The sequence below is a fragment of the Pyricularia oryzae genome, chromosome 2 (genome assembly GCF_000002495.2).
Source record: "Pyricularia oryzae 70-15 chromosome 2, whole genome shotgun sequence".
Taxonomy (NCBI): Eukaryota; Fungi; Ascomycota; class Sordariomycetes; order Magnaporthales; family Pyriculariaceae; genus Pyricularia; species Pyricularia oryzae.
Window position 1 is genome coordinate 508,936 of NC_017850.1, and position 16,380 is coordinate 525,315.

Sequence of the window (16,380 nt, forward strand, 5' to 3'; positions counted from 1 at the left end):
CTATACTAAAGTCCCAATTCTCTACCTCCAAACTCCCCCCTCTCCTCCACCACTGTCTACAGTATGTACATTTAGAGTCTGGTCCGATGCAGATCACTCTAAACCTCGATTGGACTGCGCCAGCCACGTAGTCCATACAGGAACTGTGTTAAGAGATGGGCAAAAGGCGCGCCGTCATCAACTCAATCTGACAATTGACCCTGTTGCGGGCCTCGATTTCTTTGTCTCTTTGTTTGTCGCTTAGAGCAATTGACCTTGTACCACCTTCCCGGCCTCGATCTGAACCTAGACCTAGACAGTCGCGGCCTACCACACCTACTTCTACCACCTACCTACTTACCTGCCTTACCTAACCTAACCTAACTAACCTAACCTACCTGACCTAACCTACCTTGCCTAACTACCTTACCTACCAGCCGACCTAACTTACCTTCCTAACCTACCTCCCCTACCTCCCCTGGTACCCTGACTCCGCGGCCCGTCGTGTGTACCCCTCCGGCCCTTTGGTATTCATTATCTTCTCTCGACCTCTGTCGTTGTCGGTTCTTGACTTTGTCCTCTTCTTCTTCTTATTTGTTTTATTACCCACCCAGGCTGCCTATTAGTGGTGTTTCTCGGTGTGCCGACAGTGATTTTCAGATCGAGCCGGTCGATTTTTTGTCGCATGCTCCCTGCGATAGTCTCCCCCAAAGTATAAGCAGAGCCCACAATCCGCTTTCTTGCTTGCGGCAACCTGCGCCATTCACTCTTGATTTTCCCCACAATCACGCGCATAGGCCGCCCTCTCCATAGTCGGTTTGCCGCCACCCACCCTCTTGGCCGCTCCCCAAGGTAGTCAAGCACTTGATCGGAACCTTTGCGCACGCCAACCTTACCACCACTGGCATTGCGGGCGCCTTGCCTTGTACAGCCTGGCAATTGCGAGAGTTTGAGGCCCGCGAGACGTTACCGGCGGTTGCCAGTACATACGACCAGCTGTTTGGTACACAGAAAAGAGGAGAATTGAAGCTTGAAGGGAACTCAAGGAATGAAACTCGAGGCTCCATCCTTTTTCAGCTCATGAAATTTAGGCCAACGCAATCAATACCCGTCGGCCCTTCATCAATCACATGAGCCTGCTTCACAATTCGAACAGACAGGTCCATGAAAATGACAGAGATGGATCAGCGACCAGCTACTCAGAAGCTGCCAGCAGGCCTCGCTGGCGTCCTCAATCGACCCGAGGAAAAACGGGATTCTGCATACTATTCGAGCACGGATAGTAAACGTAAGTGGAATCCCTCTCTGTTTTCCCACCTCTCTCTTGACTAACGGCGCTGGCTGTCAGACAATTCAACAACATCTTGCCTTGGCGTAGGCATGTTAACCCCCCGCGACTCGACAGGCGCGCCGCCATCCGCCCACACAAACAGCAACACTCCATCGCCGTCCCCCATCAGTACGTCTACAAACTTGATGCCACAGCCCCTCGTTTCTCCCTCGACAAGCAACATGAGTGTTGCATCCATGGTCTCGCCTACCACCCCAGTAAGCATCGACCACCGTAGACATGAACGCCCACAATCCCTCGAGTCGGCTCCAAACGGCAACCATTGGAATGGCGAGCATCTCGACCAACCCGTTTCTCGCAGGGAAAGCGTGGACAGCAGAATCTTGAATCAAGGCATAGGGGACATGAGGCTAGGCAACTCGCCCTACACAAGTCACAACCCGTCTACAACGTCCATACAGAATACCCTATTGCAGCAACGGAATCCTCGCCCCGCGCACCTTGATAGCTTATCGATTCACAGAATCTCCAACGGATATCAACCGAGCAACGACAGGACACCAGACCTCCACCCCAAAATCGCTCGTACGGCCCCAGCGATTACTGGACCGGCGACGGGCAACATAGCACGGGCCGCCGAGCCAACCAAAGGACAAGCATGGGCGTTTCCAGAGGAAGAGATTCAAAGATTGCCTTCTGCCAGTCAAAGCTTGGTTGATTCGCGCAGAAGCAGCGTTGCAGAGTCACTGGCGAGTAGCCAATTTACTACAGAGTCACGACTGCCGCCTGGCCAACGCCACCTGGATGACGGCCTCCACCAATCGGAGCGCTTTTCCAATGAGTATCCAGTCGTCCACCACCATACACTACAGCACAAGCAGATTGGTGAGCTCCAAGGCGATGCAGCCGGTCTAGCTCCAGGCTCGCAGCCGTACAGCCGGACACCAGAACTGCGACGGAGCCACAAGCTTGCGGAACGCAAGCGGCGAACCGAGATGAAGGAGCTATTTGAGGAGCTCCGTGATCTCATGCCACAGGAACGTGGTTCTAAAGCATCAAAATGGGAGATATTGACAAAAGGTATGCCTTGTGCTAGCGATTGAACGCACAGTCCAGCGAAGGAACATTGTTGCTGACCATGATTCTAGCCATTGCCGAACACAAGAGACAGGCAGACACGCTTCGCAGCCTGCATCAGACCAATGGTAGCCTCCACCAGGAGCTCGAAGCCATGAGGCGGGACGTGATGGCACTTCGTGGCGAAAACACACAATTAAGAAATGAGCTCGCGACTGCGTCAAATTCACACCATGGTGTTGGTGGTCTGCCAAATCTATCGTCGCAGAACGGAGGCGACGGGTATGGCCGCGCGACTTCTCTCAGGCAAGAACTCCCGCCTTTGAGGTCTCTGAACAATGGAATGCCTGGACCGCCCGACACAATGACCGGGGTTCAATATGAGCAGCCGAGAGCCAATGGATATCGTTAGCTTGTGAGCAAAAGCCACGCGCGGCCGTTTGGTCGCCCGGCCAGGTTCGAAAGACTGTACGATCGGAGAGCCCTCCGGAGCCCGATTCCATCAAGGACTTCCGAGGAACGGCAAGCAAATGCCTCAGACATTTCGATCGATCACAGCCAGAGGCATTAATCTCGAGGGACGCCTGTTCTTTAACCTGTTTCCGCATCACGATGTCGACCCAAGGCAGAATTACTCGTGGCGAGTAACGGCCAAACGGATCAACTATCGAATGCCAACGCCCACGGCTGGCTGTGCCAATCTTCTCTTTTGTTAATACGAAAATAATTCATCTTCTAACCTTGTTTCTGGCATTACATTTGCAACTGAGCTATGTGGGCTTAATGACCGGGTTCCTGGACTGGTAAGCTTTGACATATCAAGCCAGGATACGAACACCATATCTGACATGAGCCGATCTTGTTCTGGCTTTCTTCTTCCTGACTCTTGTTTTATTCTCTTCCTTGCTCTTCTTTTCCTTCTCTTTTTGAGTGTATATACCCCTTATTTGCACCCCACAAAGGGTTGCTTGCTATGGTTCTTGCTGTAGTGATTTTGGAATCAAAAGCAGGAGAACGTTGTAACTTTGGCCGACGCTTGTCATGGAGATGTAGCGGCTATGAACTTGGTTCATTTGTACAAACAATGGATTGGAAGACGGGGTTTTTTCTTCTTTTTTTCACCCTGTCGCAACAGGTTGTGCAGACGCGTAGCATTGAGCAACATTGATTCTTGCAGCCGAGAAGATGATGGACCAAGTTATATGTATTCATGTGATGTCTGTTATCACTCAACCAGTGAAGCAGGTCAAGTGTTATTTGTCTATTTGTTATGCCAAAGAAAGTTTCTCAGGCCATCCCATTCGTTGCTTTGCAGATACAGGTATGTCATGCTGCTCCTCAGGCTAGGCTGAAGTTCGGCGGCGTGGTACCGGAACAGGTGCATGACAAGCCCCCAGCTTGTGGCAGCGAATACGGGCCAGGCATAGTAGCTGATTGCGGCAGAGTTCCCAGGTTCCGAGACGACGGGCAGTCCGAAGCCAGGCTTGACTGCCAAGCGGGCCAGAGCAAGAACGACGCGCGCAAACACGTAGACGACGATTTGCTGGTTTACACTGCTGATCTTGCCTGTGCGGCCCGAGCGGCCTCCAAAGACGAGGTAGCCGCCGAGCATGCCGGCCACGAAGGTGTCATAGGGGCCTGCCGTTTGGTTGGTCAATTAGGAGCGTTCTACAGGTACGCCGGGAGAGGGGGAAAGGTCCATCGAGGCGGACGTAACTCACCCTCCTTGCCTGGCGTGGGTCCGTAGTGCTTCAGCAGGAAGCAGGTGAACTTGTAAATCGTGACAAACTTGGCTAAGTTACGGGCGTGCGTTCGCGTTGCGCGGAACACGAGCCAGAGCTTCTCCCGTAATCTGGTTGGACGCGTGAAACAGGTTCGTCATGATCAGCTCCCGGGAATGAAACCATTTCTTTCCAATCTTTTTTTTATATCTTTTGTTTTAGGCAAGAAACAGTGTACGGGCCAAACAAAAAAAATATGAAAAAAAAGGGGGGGGGGGGGGGGGGGGGGGGTAGAGGAAGTCCGGCTGAGATGTATGTTTCCAAGTGGGTGACACTTACGTCCCTGATCGAAAGAGTAATATCATCCTGTCCACCGACGCAATCCGCTTTCCCCGTTAGCAATTTCACTGGTTGGGCTGCTCTGGAGGGAATTGCCGGCGAGAGCAAGAAGGGCCGCGTCGCACGTACACCAGCGCGTGTGGGAAGCGAACTTTGGTGCCATAGACGGCACCATTGCGTGCGCCCTTGACGACGGCGAGGAGGTCATGGTAACGAGGGTTTAGGATGACCCGCTCCAGAGAGGCCTGATGGTGACGTGGATCAGTAAAGGTCTGGCACCAAATTTATTGATCTCTGGCCTTGCTGAAGTGAGGTACGAACCTGGAGGCTTTGGATAGCGGCAGCCATGGTGCACGGGGTTGGCCTCGAAGCTTCTCTGTTGGGGATTGGTTCCGCCCGTTCAATATACTGATCCCGTCGCCTGTAAAAGTATTGGGGGCGCTGGATGCTGTTTTTTTTTTCTATCGCGGAGAATGCCTGGCGACAGTTCAAGAGGCAAACGGCCGATACAAGTAAACTACCCAAAACCAAGACTACGAAGAAATTCCCAGAACAAAACTAATACAAGAAAATCGGCGGCGATCTCTGCCAAAGTGCGCTTCTGGTCGCAAAAGAGAAAAATTAAGCCCTTGTCAATTGCAGCAATGCAGTCAAATCTAAATCTGGATGATCCAGCTGGGGGTTGGACCGCGTGGTTCGCCCGTCAATGAGATGAGACTAGACGGCTCAAAGGTCTCTCTTACATCAGTTTTGGCCCGAGGTTGGCGGGCGCAAGTGCCGCACCGCGGTACTCAAGGAATCAATCAATCCACGTTGCTTTGCAGAACAGGGGTGCCCCACAAAATTCCCCAGATAGTGCATCAGATTCTTTTGCATGTGACTGTCACATGGCTGCTCGGGGTTCCGTTTTTTCATTCCGGGCATTGACCTAAGCTAAGGTACCTGCCAGCCCAAGTAAAAAGCACTGAGTCAGTATCTTTAAAAAGACGGCAATTTGCTCAGTTAAATGCAGGAAACGTCAAAGACCGTTAATTGGCAACACTTTCTGCCATTGATAGTAACTTTGAGAAGCCCTCACCAGAGACGAGGCTAAGCTTTTCAGTCTCATCTTCATGAATCAAATACTTGTAGACTAGACTGGTTCTAGTCTAGATCTAGCACTAGACTAGTGTATTCCGCATCCCAAGGCTTTGTGAGCAATGTCATGAATCTAGTAAATGCCCCCAATGGCCTGGCCCTCTCCCAGAGGCTGCGACCTTTTAGCTTTTTGCAGCAGTCAGCCCTCTTTAAAATCTGCGATTCGACAGCCATGTCCAATGTGAAGTGGTCGTCATCTAATAAAAGTCCAAACTGACTCCAATCCCAGCTGCCTTTCATCGTGGAAACAACTGCGAGCCAGGAGGCTGAATCCCTCGTATAAACCCGGCGGCTATTTTTTTTTCGAACTCGCTTGTAGAGTCGCATCTCTCGTTCTACCAATTGCCTAATCCCACAGAATTCAGAAGAGCGGTGGCAGTGAATCGATTCCGCTTAAACAAGGAGAACCGCGTTGACGCAACCATCGTTTTCCCTGTGAAATGGTCAGGTTCAACTCTTTGAGACGAAGATGGGACATTGTACTTACGGCGAATTGGTGACCTGGGCGTATCTTCCCCAGGCAACCTTGTTTCCAGCCATAATACCAAGCTCCGACACGTTAACCTCGATCACTGTTCCTTTTGAGAGGACACCAAGTTGAGTGCTAAATGCTTGTCAGTAAGTTCCCAACGTATACGGCCACAGCTCACCGCGGATGAAATCAAAACCATCAAAAAGTGGAAGAAGCGTACTATAACGGATTTGACGGGTTTTTCTTTACTGTAACGGAGGTCAGCATCCAGAAATAAAACGGGCTTCGTGATTGAATGTGATGGCACTGTACCTCCAAGGATAGGAAGATGGACGGTAACGTTGAGCTACATATTTGTTAGCTCGTGACACAAGTCTACTTAGGCGCTTTCGATATAATTCTCACCTCAGGGTGTGTAACATGAGCCTTTTTGTAACGCAGACCCATAGGCCTGATGAAGCGCTCGTACTTTGGATTCCTATGGTCATTCTGTCAGTCCGGTTGTCGCCGGCTGCCTGCGAAGCCGCTCCGATAAGATTGTACCCACCTCCTTGTAAAGTTCTGTCCCACGAACGTGGGCTTTGTGACCATACGCTTCCACGATTTCCTCTTGGACTTTCCTGTATGGACCACCTTGAAGAGCTCCTCTTCACTGATACCACGGACCTTCGGGATTGGAACTGAGAACTTGGCGGCCTTTTCTGCACGCGCTTGCTTGATGGAAGACGACAGCCTGAATCCCCGAATGGTTTTTAGCAGATGTATACGAGACAGAGACGTGGGGTATTCGACTCTTTTGCAAAGTACATGTGCTCCTAGTCTGTACGTACGCCTTGGATGTGTTGGGGGTATTGCGATCGAGGAGATAGGCCGGAACAGGGTTCGTGGGGTCCTTGTCGGCTGCGGCACCCTTTACATTGCGCTCTTCGTGCTGCTTGATGGCCTTCTTCATGCGAATCTTCTCCTTGCGACGCTCTTGGGCGAAAAGCTTCGCCTTCAGACCCCGCAAGTTCTGTGCCTTGGCCGACTTGCCGTGACCCTCCTCACGGGCGGCCTTCTTGCGCGCGCGCTCCTCATGGTCCAAGCGTTGACTGTGTTCCAGGGCAACGAGGAGTCAGTTATGCGATTCCATTCCTCGATTGATCCTCTTCGTTCGAGTAGATAGATACTGACCCATGCTGCTTGCGCCACCTCTCGATGTACTCGTTCTGAGGCTGTTTTTAGGGAAAACCTCGATTAGTTTCGGATTGACGGCAGTACAGATCTGGAAGGGCAGTGAGTTGCATACCATGTTGACTGATAAATTCGCCAGGGCACGGCGCCGAAATATGAACAAAAGTTAATACAGGACGGCCTTGCGAAAACAGAGAAGCATGCCGGAGTTTCTCGAAAATGGCGGCGCCAGCGCAGAGTGGGGTAGGCGGTGAATTTTCTGGTGGAGACGCGACGAATGGCGCTGCCGCTGGTGGCCCACTGTGGCAAGTACTGACGGATACAAATACGCACTGTATACTATTCATTGTACGCAGTAATTACTTCGTTCGATGTCTTAAACATCTACTTCGTATGTTCTGTCTGAGCTTCACTGCGACTTGGTAACTTACGACGACAAGTTGCCTCCTTCGGTGCAACCACATCATATTTCTCATGCTGGCGATTCGGCGATCTACTACATACCTCGTAGGAAATTCCTTTAGCATCTTAGAGTGCTGTAGATACCGGTCAACGGAGCCAGGGAAAAAAAAAAAAAAAAAAAAAAAAAAAAGAGAAAATCTTAACCAATTTGTCCTCGAGTCTATGGAAATTGCGTGTTAAGGTGTTCTTGGACTGCCTGACGCAGATATGCAGCTTCCATTATAGCGTACTCCGTATGTTTCATAATTAACATTTTGAAGACCAATATAATACATACATAACACTAGGTAGGTTGCATCAATTCGAAGTGCAACTAGCGAACCAGTGCGGCTTCCCTCCGAAGGGAGCCTTGCGTCTCTCCTATGGAAATGCTTTGGTAGAGGATAGTGGGACGACAAACGGTTGACTATACATAGCCCTCGCCCCGTCAAGACAAGTTTTCACTACACTACAGCTCATTAGTATATGTAACCACCCTGGCTGTATTTTCATGTATTTCCATAGAACCCTGGCTTAGATATCGCAGCCCTCTCCAGACCAAGACCCTGATCTACTATCTGCCGCCTAGGCCCCTATGTCCTCAATTCTGATCTCTCCCTGGGCGAATCATTTCACAAGTGTTTACAGAAAACAAGCATTCGAACATGCTTACGGGGCCATATTTCGCACGCCATCAGCCACATATAAAAGAATAAATTTCCCAAATCACGATAGCTATTGCCAGCATATCTAGCAATATTCTCTCATGGGAGCAACATCACATCAACCATATATCAGTTTTCTGTAAAGATGCTCGTTCAAGCTACCATTTTTTCGGCTGATATGGCATACGTCGATGAGTCTTTTATCATCGTCTTTCTAGTCCCTTCTTCTTGTAACACGGTACAGACCTCATGTCGTATCTCTATCCGGGTGGCTCTCAAACTCACTACATGATTGGTGATTTTCCACATTCAAGTTTTGTTTTCTACTGGGCCTTACTTGCCTCATGTTGTCGTACCTTGTCATTCGCACTCAACTATGACTTTGCTGCTGCCGCTTCAATCCCTGGATTCCGGTTGGCAATGAGCCGCTGACCCCGTAGTTAGCATTTACTCTGAGAACATATCTCTTTACGAAAATATACAGGAGTACCTACTACTAGGTTCCGCAAGAGCACAGCAATCGTGACCTTGCCCACGGACGGGACGTATATCGATGCCTTCTCCTTCACCGCGGGCCCGTCAAAATTTCTGAAGGAAGAGAAGTTGATGCAGACAGCACCCTCACGTATGAGTTCGACCGGGATCTTGAACTCAGCGACGGGGACGCCTCCAATAATGACATCGCTGAGTGGGATGCACTCCTTGAGTCCCCAATCCTCCTTGTCGAGGACTTGGTGACGTGGCTGCCGAATACCCTGCCCGCGGGTGAACAGCTGCACGCCGGTGACGTCTACAGAGTAGACCTTGGCACCGTCGTTCGCCAGAAGGGCTGCCAGTGGACGGCCGTTAACCTCTGAGCGGTTGATGACGGTGACGGTCTTGCCGTACAGACGGTTCCCGTACGGCAGGATCGAGTTGTAGATCTGCAGGTGCTCAAGTATCTTGACGACTGCCAGGGGCGTACAGGGCAGGATTGACTTCTTAGAGTTGGTGGGAGGGTCAAGAAATCTGACGTTGTGGTACATGTTGTATAGGTGCTTGTGGCACAAGCCCTCCACGTCCTTCTCAAGAGCCACTGTCTCCTGAATGTACTTGTCGTGCGTGGGGTTGCCGGGAAAGATCGGGTAGTAAACAATGATACCGTCTACCTTGGCATCCTCATTGGCAGCGATGATATCCTCCTCCAGCGCATCCTTTCCAACCTGTCGCAGGTCGAATTCAAACCCACTGTTCCACCAGCTAGTCTGTCAATACTTGTCCCGGGGCGAGACTTTGAATCACAGCAGGAGTAAAAGGAGAGCACGCACTTTTCTTCACACGTCTTCTTAGACCATTGGGCATACTGAAGAGCGGCAGGGTCGTCGTTGGCTAGGAAGGCGGCCAGATAAGGTTTCGAATCTGTCCCCTTTTGCGACCTAACCTCCTCCAGGAGACTTTTTGCAACGGTCTCTGCTGTAACAACCTTGCAGGTTTTGGGTACCTCCGTAGTGGAATCCATGTCTGCAGATGCAGAAGTAATGGTCGGAATTCCAAACCGAGAAGCAGGGCTAAGCCGCAATCGTACTACCCTGCGGATGCTTGGTATTTGCCAGAAAAGGAACGACGTGGATGTCTCTCTGTGTCCGTCTGGTGGTTGATCAGCCTTCTGGATATGGCGAGATTTACTTGATGGGGCAGATATAACAGGAGTTACATCCCACAAATTTCGGTTTGATCGGGGGCTTGAGGTTTACCTTTTCCCGTCTACTTTTTGCTGCACGTGTAGGTAATTTGACAAATCCTGGATCAAGTCTTGTGGTAGGAATGATTTCTATTTGCAAAGCTTCTAATTATGACTCTTCCCTTTTGGAACAGTCCCGGAAGTGTTTTTTTCATGCACCCCGCGAGAAGGCGGCTAATTCCAGGGTCTTAACTCTTTTTTTTTTTTTTTTTTTTTTTAGGTAATCTGCAACCCAAGGTACCTCTCTGGACGTTGGGCGCGGTCCCTTGACACGCGATTCCCCTTGGCATCTTTCTTTCTTTTTTCCATCGCTAAAATCATTTCCCTCTGGCCCTGGCAAAAGTGGCAGAAAATCCAACCCCTCCTACTTTTTCTTCACCCCGCGCCCGTTTCAGGCTTATCAGTGGCTTTTATCCCTTCACCGCCCGCCAAAAAAATCGACGTCATGCTGCGTTGTATGGAGAGTTGCGACCCTGGAACCCTGTCGGCGCCAGGTCCGGGAGGCGTAGACGGAAGCCGATAGCGGGACGCCATTTGGGCCAACGGTGCTGCTCGGCCATATGAAAGTCACTTCACTGACATGATGCATTGGATGCCAGTGGGATTAAATACTTTCAGTCAGCACCAAATATTGCCCCTTTTCGACGTCTAAGGGTGCCGAATATTGTACAACGTTTCTTGTGCAATCGACAGACAGACCTGACTTGTTTCACCACAGTGCCGGTTTTCTGGTAGCACTGCAGAAATATAATACAGTGACCGTTGCCCCTCGCGAGGGCACGGCCAGGCTGAGTCGTCTTGGGTACCCTACTGCCACGAAGGAACTCTATTGGCTCATTGGCCAGACAACAGCTGCAAGAGATCTCCCTATCCAGGTACATTGTCTACCAATTTACCTAGTATTCTATATTTATAGGTTATCTTGTGTACTGAACTAGGTAGGTAAACATAGTCGCTACCGGCCGCCTACGTACATCTGCTTGCATGAAGGTGTATTTGCCGAATCCAGGAAGCACGTCAACAACCCTACTGGAAGATCCAGGCTGTTAATCTGAGCTTGTTTCCTCTGGAGGCCGGAAATGGCGGATTTCAAGGGGCTGGCTCTCCAGTACGTCTTGGCAGACGAAGCGGCCACTAGGCAAGATGTTACTGCCAGAACAGCAGAAGGTAAGTGGTCCCTAGTGCGCTTAGTCTTGATGACAGTGGTAACTAACAAAAAAATACTGAAGTCATCAAGAATGCTTCTGTCAAGAGCACAGCGATATTGAATTGGGTCCAGTCTATTGATCCATGGATGCCTGCCGCGTTGTCAGGATCAGAGTCTCAAGCTGATAATGCTGAAGGACCAGAGCCTGACGTGAGCGTCATTACAAGATCCAAAGGTACATTTCCAAGAAGAAAAATAAGCATGATGCGTCGTCAATGCGTGAACGGCAGTACTAATATCTGTCATCCTTCCCTCATATAGCTCTGGAGTATTTGGCGGACACATTGGTGTTGCTGGAGAAGAACTTGTTGAGGACTGATCAAGGTGAGTAAAACATGACATGAGCCTGAATCTTAGCAGGCAATAGAGGCTTTGCCCAGACGATGCTAACCACGCTCCTTTCCAAGTCAACCTCCTTATCACGTTCTTTGGGAGACTCTACAGCATTGACCACAAGGCTGGGATCATGGCGGCTACCAAAGCTCTCCAGCAGTTGGCCATCATGAAGGCCTTCAAACCGGAAATGGGCGACAATATCATCCAGAGCATCGTCTCAATGCGAGATGACTTTCGCTTGCAGACACCTCAAACTCGCCTGGAGATATACAAGTTCATCCAGAGCCTACTGGAGAACGAGGCCGTATCCAGTCAGTTGCAACACGTCTATGGGACCTCTGGAGGGTTCGCCATCGATCTCCTGCAGCTTTGCGGTCATGAACGGGATCCAAACTGCCTGTTACAGTGGTTCAAATCAATCCGGAGCCTTGTGCAATTGTTCGATTTCTCAGCAGACGTGCATGATGAGATCTTCAAGACATTCTCAGCCTATTTCCCTATATCCTTAAGGAGCACGGCAACTCCAAGCGGTGTCACAGTTGATGACCTGAAGAGCTCAATTAGATCATGCTTTGCATCCAGCCACAAGCTAGCCCGATTGAGCTTCCCTTTCCTGCTTCAGAAGCTTGACCAGGGAGATGCTATTACAATTCCTGTCAAGGTATGTGGTCATGAACCTCCATGGCTGTGTTGCCAACTGTTAACTGACCCGTAATACTTTACAAGACGGACATATTGAGAACACTCAAGGAATGCCTTGACCAGTATGCCCTCCCTTCTCAGAGTATAGGACCATATACTGGGCAGCTGTGGACGTCTCTCAAATACGAGGTTCGAAATGGCGAAATCAAAGAGTCCATAGATTGCACTCTGGATGTCATGCGCACTACATCTCTGAGGCTGGCAAAAATCCCTCTGGCCGAGCACCAGGAGACAACACGCGAAGTGAGCGCACTATCGTCATTCGTGGATATGGTCCTAAGTGACTCCTTGGATGATTTGGCAAATCCGAGCTATACCAGACCTGCCGGGCTCCTCCTCAGAAGCATCATGGAGGTGCACGCTAGACCGTTTGCACTCCTTCTCCCTGGTGTCACTGAGGCTATAAACAAGAACCTGCGAGAGCCTCGTACGACCGAGCATGCCACAGCGCTGATAGGCTTCGTCAGGGAACTTCTGGATGCCCGCTCGCAAGTCATGGATGCTGCCAAGATAAACTCCTCCCTGGACCAACTGCAGAACGTTTCCAAGCTCGACTCACAAATTCGGGAGCCATTCCATGCAATTTTCAATCGGTTCTGGAGGGAGAACAACAAAGAATCACCAGATGCCGACAATGTTACAATCCTCAAAGAGGTGGTGCAGGGGTTTGCAGCTCTCGTCTGTCAAGTCAGTCAAGGAGAGACTGGAAACCAGACTCTCTTGTGTGACGAGGCGCAGTGCGAGCAAGTCTGCTTTATGATCTCTGACCGGGTTATCAACATCTTTCAGCTCACCTCTTCCCCGGACAGCGGGGCCCGCAAAGACCTGGCAGACATCGTAGTGACATCACTGAGGAAGATTGTCCAAGTATACACTGCAGGGTATGGATTGTTGCTCCAGAGAGCTTTGTCGACGATCAAGGATCGCGTCTGGGGTAGACCTCCAACCAGAAACTCGCTTACAATGCTAAAGACATTGATCCTAAGACTATCGTACATTGGCTGTTCAGAGATACCAAAGCTGGGTGATCAATTCCAGCATTTGTATCTCTACAGCAGCTCTGTCTTGCGACTTCTGTTTTGCTTCCTCGACAATACCGTGCCTTTCGAGGTGTCCAACATCACGCTGTCCGGCATTTTCAGTGCTCTTTTGCACTTCAGAGACACTTGCAGACCCAAGCCTGCTCATACGAGGCTGAGCACAATCAATTCCGACTGGAGAGTTTGCACATCTGACTTTATCAGATGCCACCCTGAATTTGCAGTCACTGGACAACCTGCAAGTACCGTACAAGCCGCAGCGAAGCCTCACAATGATAGGCCAGTCGAGTACGCGGGTGGCAACAGTGATATTTTCCGCGGCTACCTCGAATGTGCGCTTTATTTGACATCAGTCCTTTACCAGAGAGCAACAAGATCGGAGATGGGGGCGCAAGGTCCTCCAGGACTGGGGCTAGACTTCAGCCTACAGACGGCTCCGGCTACAGAGACACCTCTAGGCAATGCCGGACTCGGTTCGAGTGCCAGCATCCGGGATGTGGATCTTCAGGACGTTTACCTTCACCAGCTTGGTGATATTGCCACATTTGTCGTTCGTGACCTAGAGGAGGTGGAACAGGAGGCCTTGTCGCTCACCAATGAGGTGTATGGACTATTCCAGTCACATATAGGAGCACGTGGGACGTACTTGAGCGACAGAAACGACGGGCGAACCAATGTTCTGTCTCTTGGAGTTGCACAGGGCTTGCGCCCAATCCCCATGGCTTCAATAGTAAGTTCTGCCCCAGCGTGAACCATTTAATCGTGTATCCGGTCCTAACATACCCAGTTCGCATCTGAATCCCTCACCCAGCACATTCTGGCCGACATATCAACTGCAGACAGTTTCCCTGTCAGGACACAAAAGGTTCGCGACCGCTTTGTGACCTTGTTGGCGAATAAATGGCTGCCAAAGGCCACAGCTGCTGGACCGCAGCGGGATGTATGGAAGCAAACCGTCAATGCGCTGCGTCAAATGCTCGAAAACAGCCTGGCAGAGGCTTCGGCAACACACGCCGGCATGCGAATAGAGCAATACGCAAGAGCTCTGGGATTCGCTGCTGGAGCGGTGGCAAGGCGTGACAGGGACGTAGAAGGTCTAGTGAAGATCCTCGCATCCCTTCCAGCAGCGCTCGGTGAGCATGGGAAGCAAATGGCTCCACGCCTGGAAGGGCTACTGGCCGCCAAAAGCCAACTGAGTGTGCAAAACCACGCGATTCTGAGGCCCCTGTCTGAGCAGTGGGTTTACATCTCCGTGTTGAAGCCGAAACTAGAGCAGTCGTTCCCCATAACGCAAGACAGGCCTCAAGGAGTTGTCAACGCCATCGCCGTAGTCCATGTTCTGAAACACATGGAATTTACAGTATACGCGGAGGACACAGATCGAATAACGCGGATACTAATTGCTAGTGTGTCATCGCCCAAACGATTGGCTGATGTCGAGGCGGCTCTTCAAGTTCTTCGGCAAATCCTAGCCAACAAGTCCGATGCTGTAAAGGATCAACTAAAGGCCGTTGTAGCAGGAGCCATATCGATGGTGACCTCGGGCTTGGAACAGTCTCATGATCAACAGGCAACGCCGACTGATGCGGCTGCACTTACGGTGAATCCTGGCAATCCGGCCCTCTGTCGAAGGCTCAGTTTACAACTGCTCCAGGAGGTGGCAGAGAAGATAGATGAGCAGCTCCTGCGCCAGTACAAGGCTCAGATTTCTCGTGTCCTAGCTACTGCCTGTGGCGACCCAGTCAGGGAAGTTCGACAATCAGCCATGAGTGCGCGGAGCAGCTGGGCGAAGCTCGCGGCCTGAAGAAAGATTATGGTAAACACTCCAAGGCTTGCAGGAACCCCTGTTGGCAATAATGTAGCAGCAAAACTTCAATAGATCACCCAATTCTGGAACCAATCCCGGCCTACGTGATGAAAACACCAGTCTAGTGTACAAAATTCCATGCTACCGAGTCTCCCTAGTTTAACTTGAAATTTGATATTTTCAAGCCTTGCGGCGCTTTCCACCCTTCTTGGCTGATACTGAGCCGGTGGTGTCTGCACCTGTAGCTGATCCGGACGAGGACAAAATAGCGTCCAACATCTCGGCACTGTAACCATCTTCCTTGGGTGCCGAGGTCTCTGCCTGAGCGGCGGGGATGTTGGCAAGCCTTTTGGAATCCACCTTGGCTATCGCCGGCACTGAAGTAGCCAGCATCGTCTGGAAAGGTGCAGCGATGAAGTGACCAACTGAGTCAAACCACTCGGCAAAAGGGCGAGAGACCTCGATGCTCTGGCCCTTGGAAGCGCCCTTGGGGACTGTTGTGATGGCAAGCCTGTAGGTAGGGTCGTACTTGTTGACGCTAGACGCTATGGTGATCTGAGTGACAGCTGGCGTGTTAGTAGTGGCCACGACGCTTTGTACAAATCCAGGTTGGTGATATGCTCGAGACCAAGGAACGAACCTTTTCTCCGCTTGGCGCTGTGCCAACGTAGACGATGTTCTTCTCGACAAAGAAAGACCAGAGGGTGAGAGCGCCATTCAAGATGGCATATAGAGCGACGGCGGCGGCCGTGTAGTACTTGGTGCTGTCAAATCCCAACTTGTAGTCCCAGAAGAAACAGGCGGCCGATATGGCAAAGGCCGAATAGCCAAGCGTCAGGCGCACATCCGTGAGCGTGTGTGACTGCTTGAACTTGAGCGAGTTGAGGTAATTGGGTATGGCATCATCGGATGTGTTCTTGAGGTCTTGAAAGTGCGTACGTACGTTGGCAGTCAGCATAGGCAAACAAGGAGGACGAACTTGCCAAGTCGAAGATGAAGTAATTGTAAAGGAAACAAGGCAGTATGTGCTCACCAGCTGCATTATAGACCGATATCTTCTCTTGAGCCGCCATTGTGTACAAGAAAGTTGGTTTTTGTTTTGGGTTGTTGATGTTATAATTTTGGATGTCGCGAGTGGAAGATGGTTTTGTCCTTTGGTTTGCTGTCGAAACCTCGAACACGTGGTCGGATTGGAGTAAGCTTTGCCTACCGTTCCTGGTAATTAGGCCTATTCGCAATCTGTATAACCTTTAGTACAGGGTAGCCCTGCTTA

General features: G+C 50.7%; 6 protein-coding genes across 6 annotated transcripts; 2 read left to right on the forward strand and 4 right to left on the reverse strand.

Moving 5' to 3' along the window:
* The first annotated feature begins 19 nt into the window (after positions 1–19).
* On the forward strand, positions 20–3,637 carry MGG_10837 (uncharacterized protein). The gene is made up of 3 exons (XM_003713379.1): positions 20–1,267; positions 1,328–2,350; positions 2,419–3,637. The coding sequence occupies exons 1-3, from the start codon at positions 1,144–1,146 to the stop codon at positions 2,757–2,759; spliced, it is 1,488 nt and encodes a 495-aa protein (XP_003713427.1). The 5' UTR covers positions 20–1,143; the 3' UTR covers positions 2,760–3,637.
* On the reverse strand, positions 3,534–5,179 carry MGG_14731 (peroxisomal membrane protein 4). Its single transcript, XM_003713380.1, has 5 exons — positions 4,729–5,179; positions 4,537–4,652; positions 4,408–4,434; positions 4,069–4,199; positions 3,534–3,985 (listed from the first exon to the last, which is right to left on the reverse strand). The coding sequence occupies exons 1-5, from the start codon at positions 4,753–4,755 to the stop codon at positions 3,609–3,611; spliced, it is 678 nt and encodes a 225-aa protein (XP_003713428.1). The 5' UTR covers positions 4,756–5,179; the 3' UTR covers positions 3,534–3,608.
* A 253-nt stretch (positions 5,180–5,432) lies between these two features.
* Positions 5,433–7,409, reverse strand: MGG_10835 (ribosome biogenesis protein nsa-2). Its single transcript, XM_003713381.1, has 9 exons — positions 7,305–7,409; positions 7,190–7,230; positions 6,847–7,107; positions 6,564–6,749; positions 6,422–6,494; positions 6,329–6,362; positions 6,237–6,264; positions 6,032–6,148; positions 5,433–5,977 (listed from the first exon to the last, which is right to left on the reverse strand). The coding sequence occupies exons 1-9, from the start codon at positions 7,305–7,307 to the stop codon at positions 5,938–5,940; spliced, it is 783 nt and encodes a 260-aa protein (XP_003713429.1). The 5' UTR covers positions 7,308–7,409; the 3' UTR covers positions 5,433–5,937.
* A 960-nt stretch (positions 7,410–8,369) lies between these two features.
* Positions 8,370–10,226, reverse strand: MGG_10834 (methylenetetrahydrofolate dehydrogenase). The gene is made up of 4 exons (XM_003713382.1): positions 10,029–10,226; positions 9,603–9,921; positions 8,790–9,522; positions 8,370–8,723 (listed from the first exon to the last, which is right to left on the reverse strand). The coding sequence occupies exons 2-4, from the start codon at positions 9,791–9,793 to the stop codon at positions 8,670–8,672; spliced, it is 978 nt and encodes a 325-aa protein (XP_003713430.1). The 5' UTR covers positions 9,794–9,921; positions 10,029–10,226; the 3' UTR covers positions 8,370–8,669.
* Positions 10,227–10,524: 298 nt separating this feature from the next.
* Positions 10,525–15,269, forward strand: MGG_10833 (uncharacterized protein). Its single transcript, XM_003713383.1, has 6 exons — positions 10,525–11,182; positions 11,245–11,397; positions 11,484–11,546; positions 11,630–12,219; positions 12,285–14,030; positions 14,088–15,269. The coding sequence occupies exons 1-6, from the start codon at positions 11,095–11,097 to the stop codon at positions 15,102–15,104; spliced, it is 3,657 nt and encodes a 1,218-aa protein (XP_003713431.1). The 5' UTR covers positions 10,525–11,094; the 3' UTR covers positions 15,105–15,269.
* Positions 15,167–16,308, reverse strand: MGG_10832 (uncharacterized protein). The gene is made up of 3 exons (XM_003713384.1): positions 16,141–16,308; positions 15,748–16,031; positions 15,167–15,662 (listed from the first exon to the last, which is right to left on the reverse strand). The coding sequence occupies exons 1-3, from the start codon at positions 16,178–16,180 to the stop codon at positions 15,288–15,290; spliced, it is 699 nt and encodes a 232-aa protein (XP_003713432.1). The 5' UTR covers positions 16,181–16,308; the 3' UTR covers positions 15,167–15,287.
* Between the last annotated feature and the right edge of the window lie 72 nt (positions 16,309–16,380).

Coding starts and splice junctions, on each gene's coding strand:
- MGG_10832 (XM_003713384.1), bottom strand. CDS start 16,180: ATGGCGGCTCAAGAGAAGATATCGGTCTATAATGCAGCTG. Junction 16,032..16,140: donor ATCGGTCTATAATGCAGCTG/GTGAGCACATAC, acceptor CGCACTTTCAAG/ACCTCAAGAACACATCCGAT. Junction 15,663..15,747: donor CAGCGCCAAGCGGAGAAAAG/GTTCGTTCCTTG, acceptor GCTGTCACTCAG/ATCACCATAGCGTCTAGCGT.
- MGG_10835 (XM_003713381.1), bottom strand. Junction 6,495..6,563: donor GGACAGAACTTTACAAGGAG/GTGGGTACAATC, acceptor GAATGACCATAG/GAATCCAAAGTACGAGCGCT. Junction 6,363..6,421: donor CTCATGTTACACACCCTGAG/GTGAGAATTATA, acceptor ACAAATATGTAG/CTCAACGTTACCGTCCATCT.
- MGG_10834 (XM_003713382.1), bottom strand. CDS start 9,793: ATGGATTCCACTACGGAGGTACCCAAAACCTGCAAGGTTGTTACAGCA. Junction 9,523..9,602: donor AAGAAGACGTGTGAAGAAAA/GTGCGTGCTCTC, acceptor CTGGTGGAACAG/TGGGTTTGAATTCGACCTGC. Junction 8,724..8,789: donor TGCTCTTGCGGAACCTAGTA/GTAGGTACTCCT, acceptor CTACGGGGTCAG/CGGCTCATTGCCAACCGGAA.
- MGG_10833 (XM_003713383.1), top strand. CDS start 11,095: ATGGCGGATTTCAAGGGGCTGGCTCTCCAGTACGTCTTGGCAGACGAA. Junction 11,183..11,244: donor TACTGCCAGAACAGCAGAAG/GTAAGTGGTCCC, acceptor AAAATACTGAAG/TCATCAAGAATGCTTCTGTC. Junction 14,031..14,087: donor CAATCCCCATGGCTTCAATA/GTAAGTTCTGCC, acceptor TAACATACCCAG/TTCGCATCTGAATCCCTCAC.
- MGG_14731 (XM_003713380.1), bottom strand. CDS start 4,755: ATGGCTGCCGCTATCCAAAGCCTCCAG. Junction 4,653..4,728: donor CCGCTATCCAAAGCCTCCAG/GTTCGTACCTCA, acceptor CGTCACCATCAG/GCCTCTCTGGAGCGGGTCAT. Junction 3,986..4,068: donor ACCCACGCCAGGCAAGGAGG/GTGAGTTACGTC, acceptor ACCAAACGGCAG/GCCCCTATGACACCTTCGTG.
- MGG_10837 (XM_003713379.1), top strand. CDS start 1,144: ATGAAAATGACAGAGATGGATCAGCGACCAGCTACTCAGAAGCTGCCA. Junction 1,268..1,327: donor TTCGAGCACGGATAGTAAAC/GTAAGTGGAATC, acceptor GCTGGCTGTCAG/ACAATTCAACAACATCTTGC. Junction 2,351..2,418: donor ATGGGAGATATTGACAAAAG/GTATGCCTTGTG, acceptor CCATGATTCTAG/CCATTGCCGAACACAAGAGA.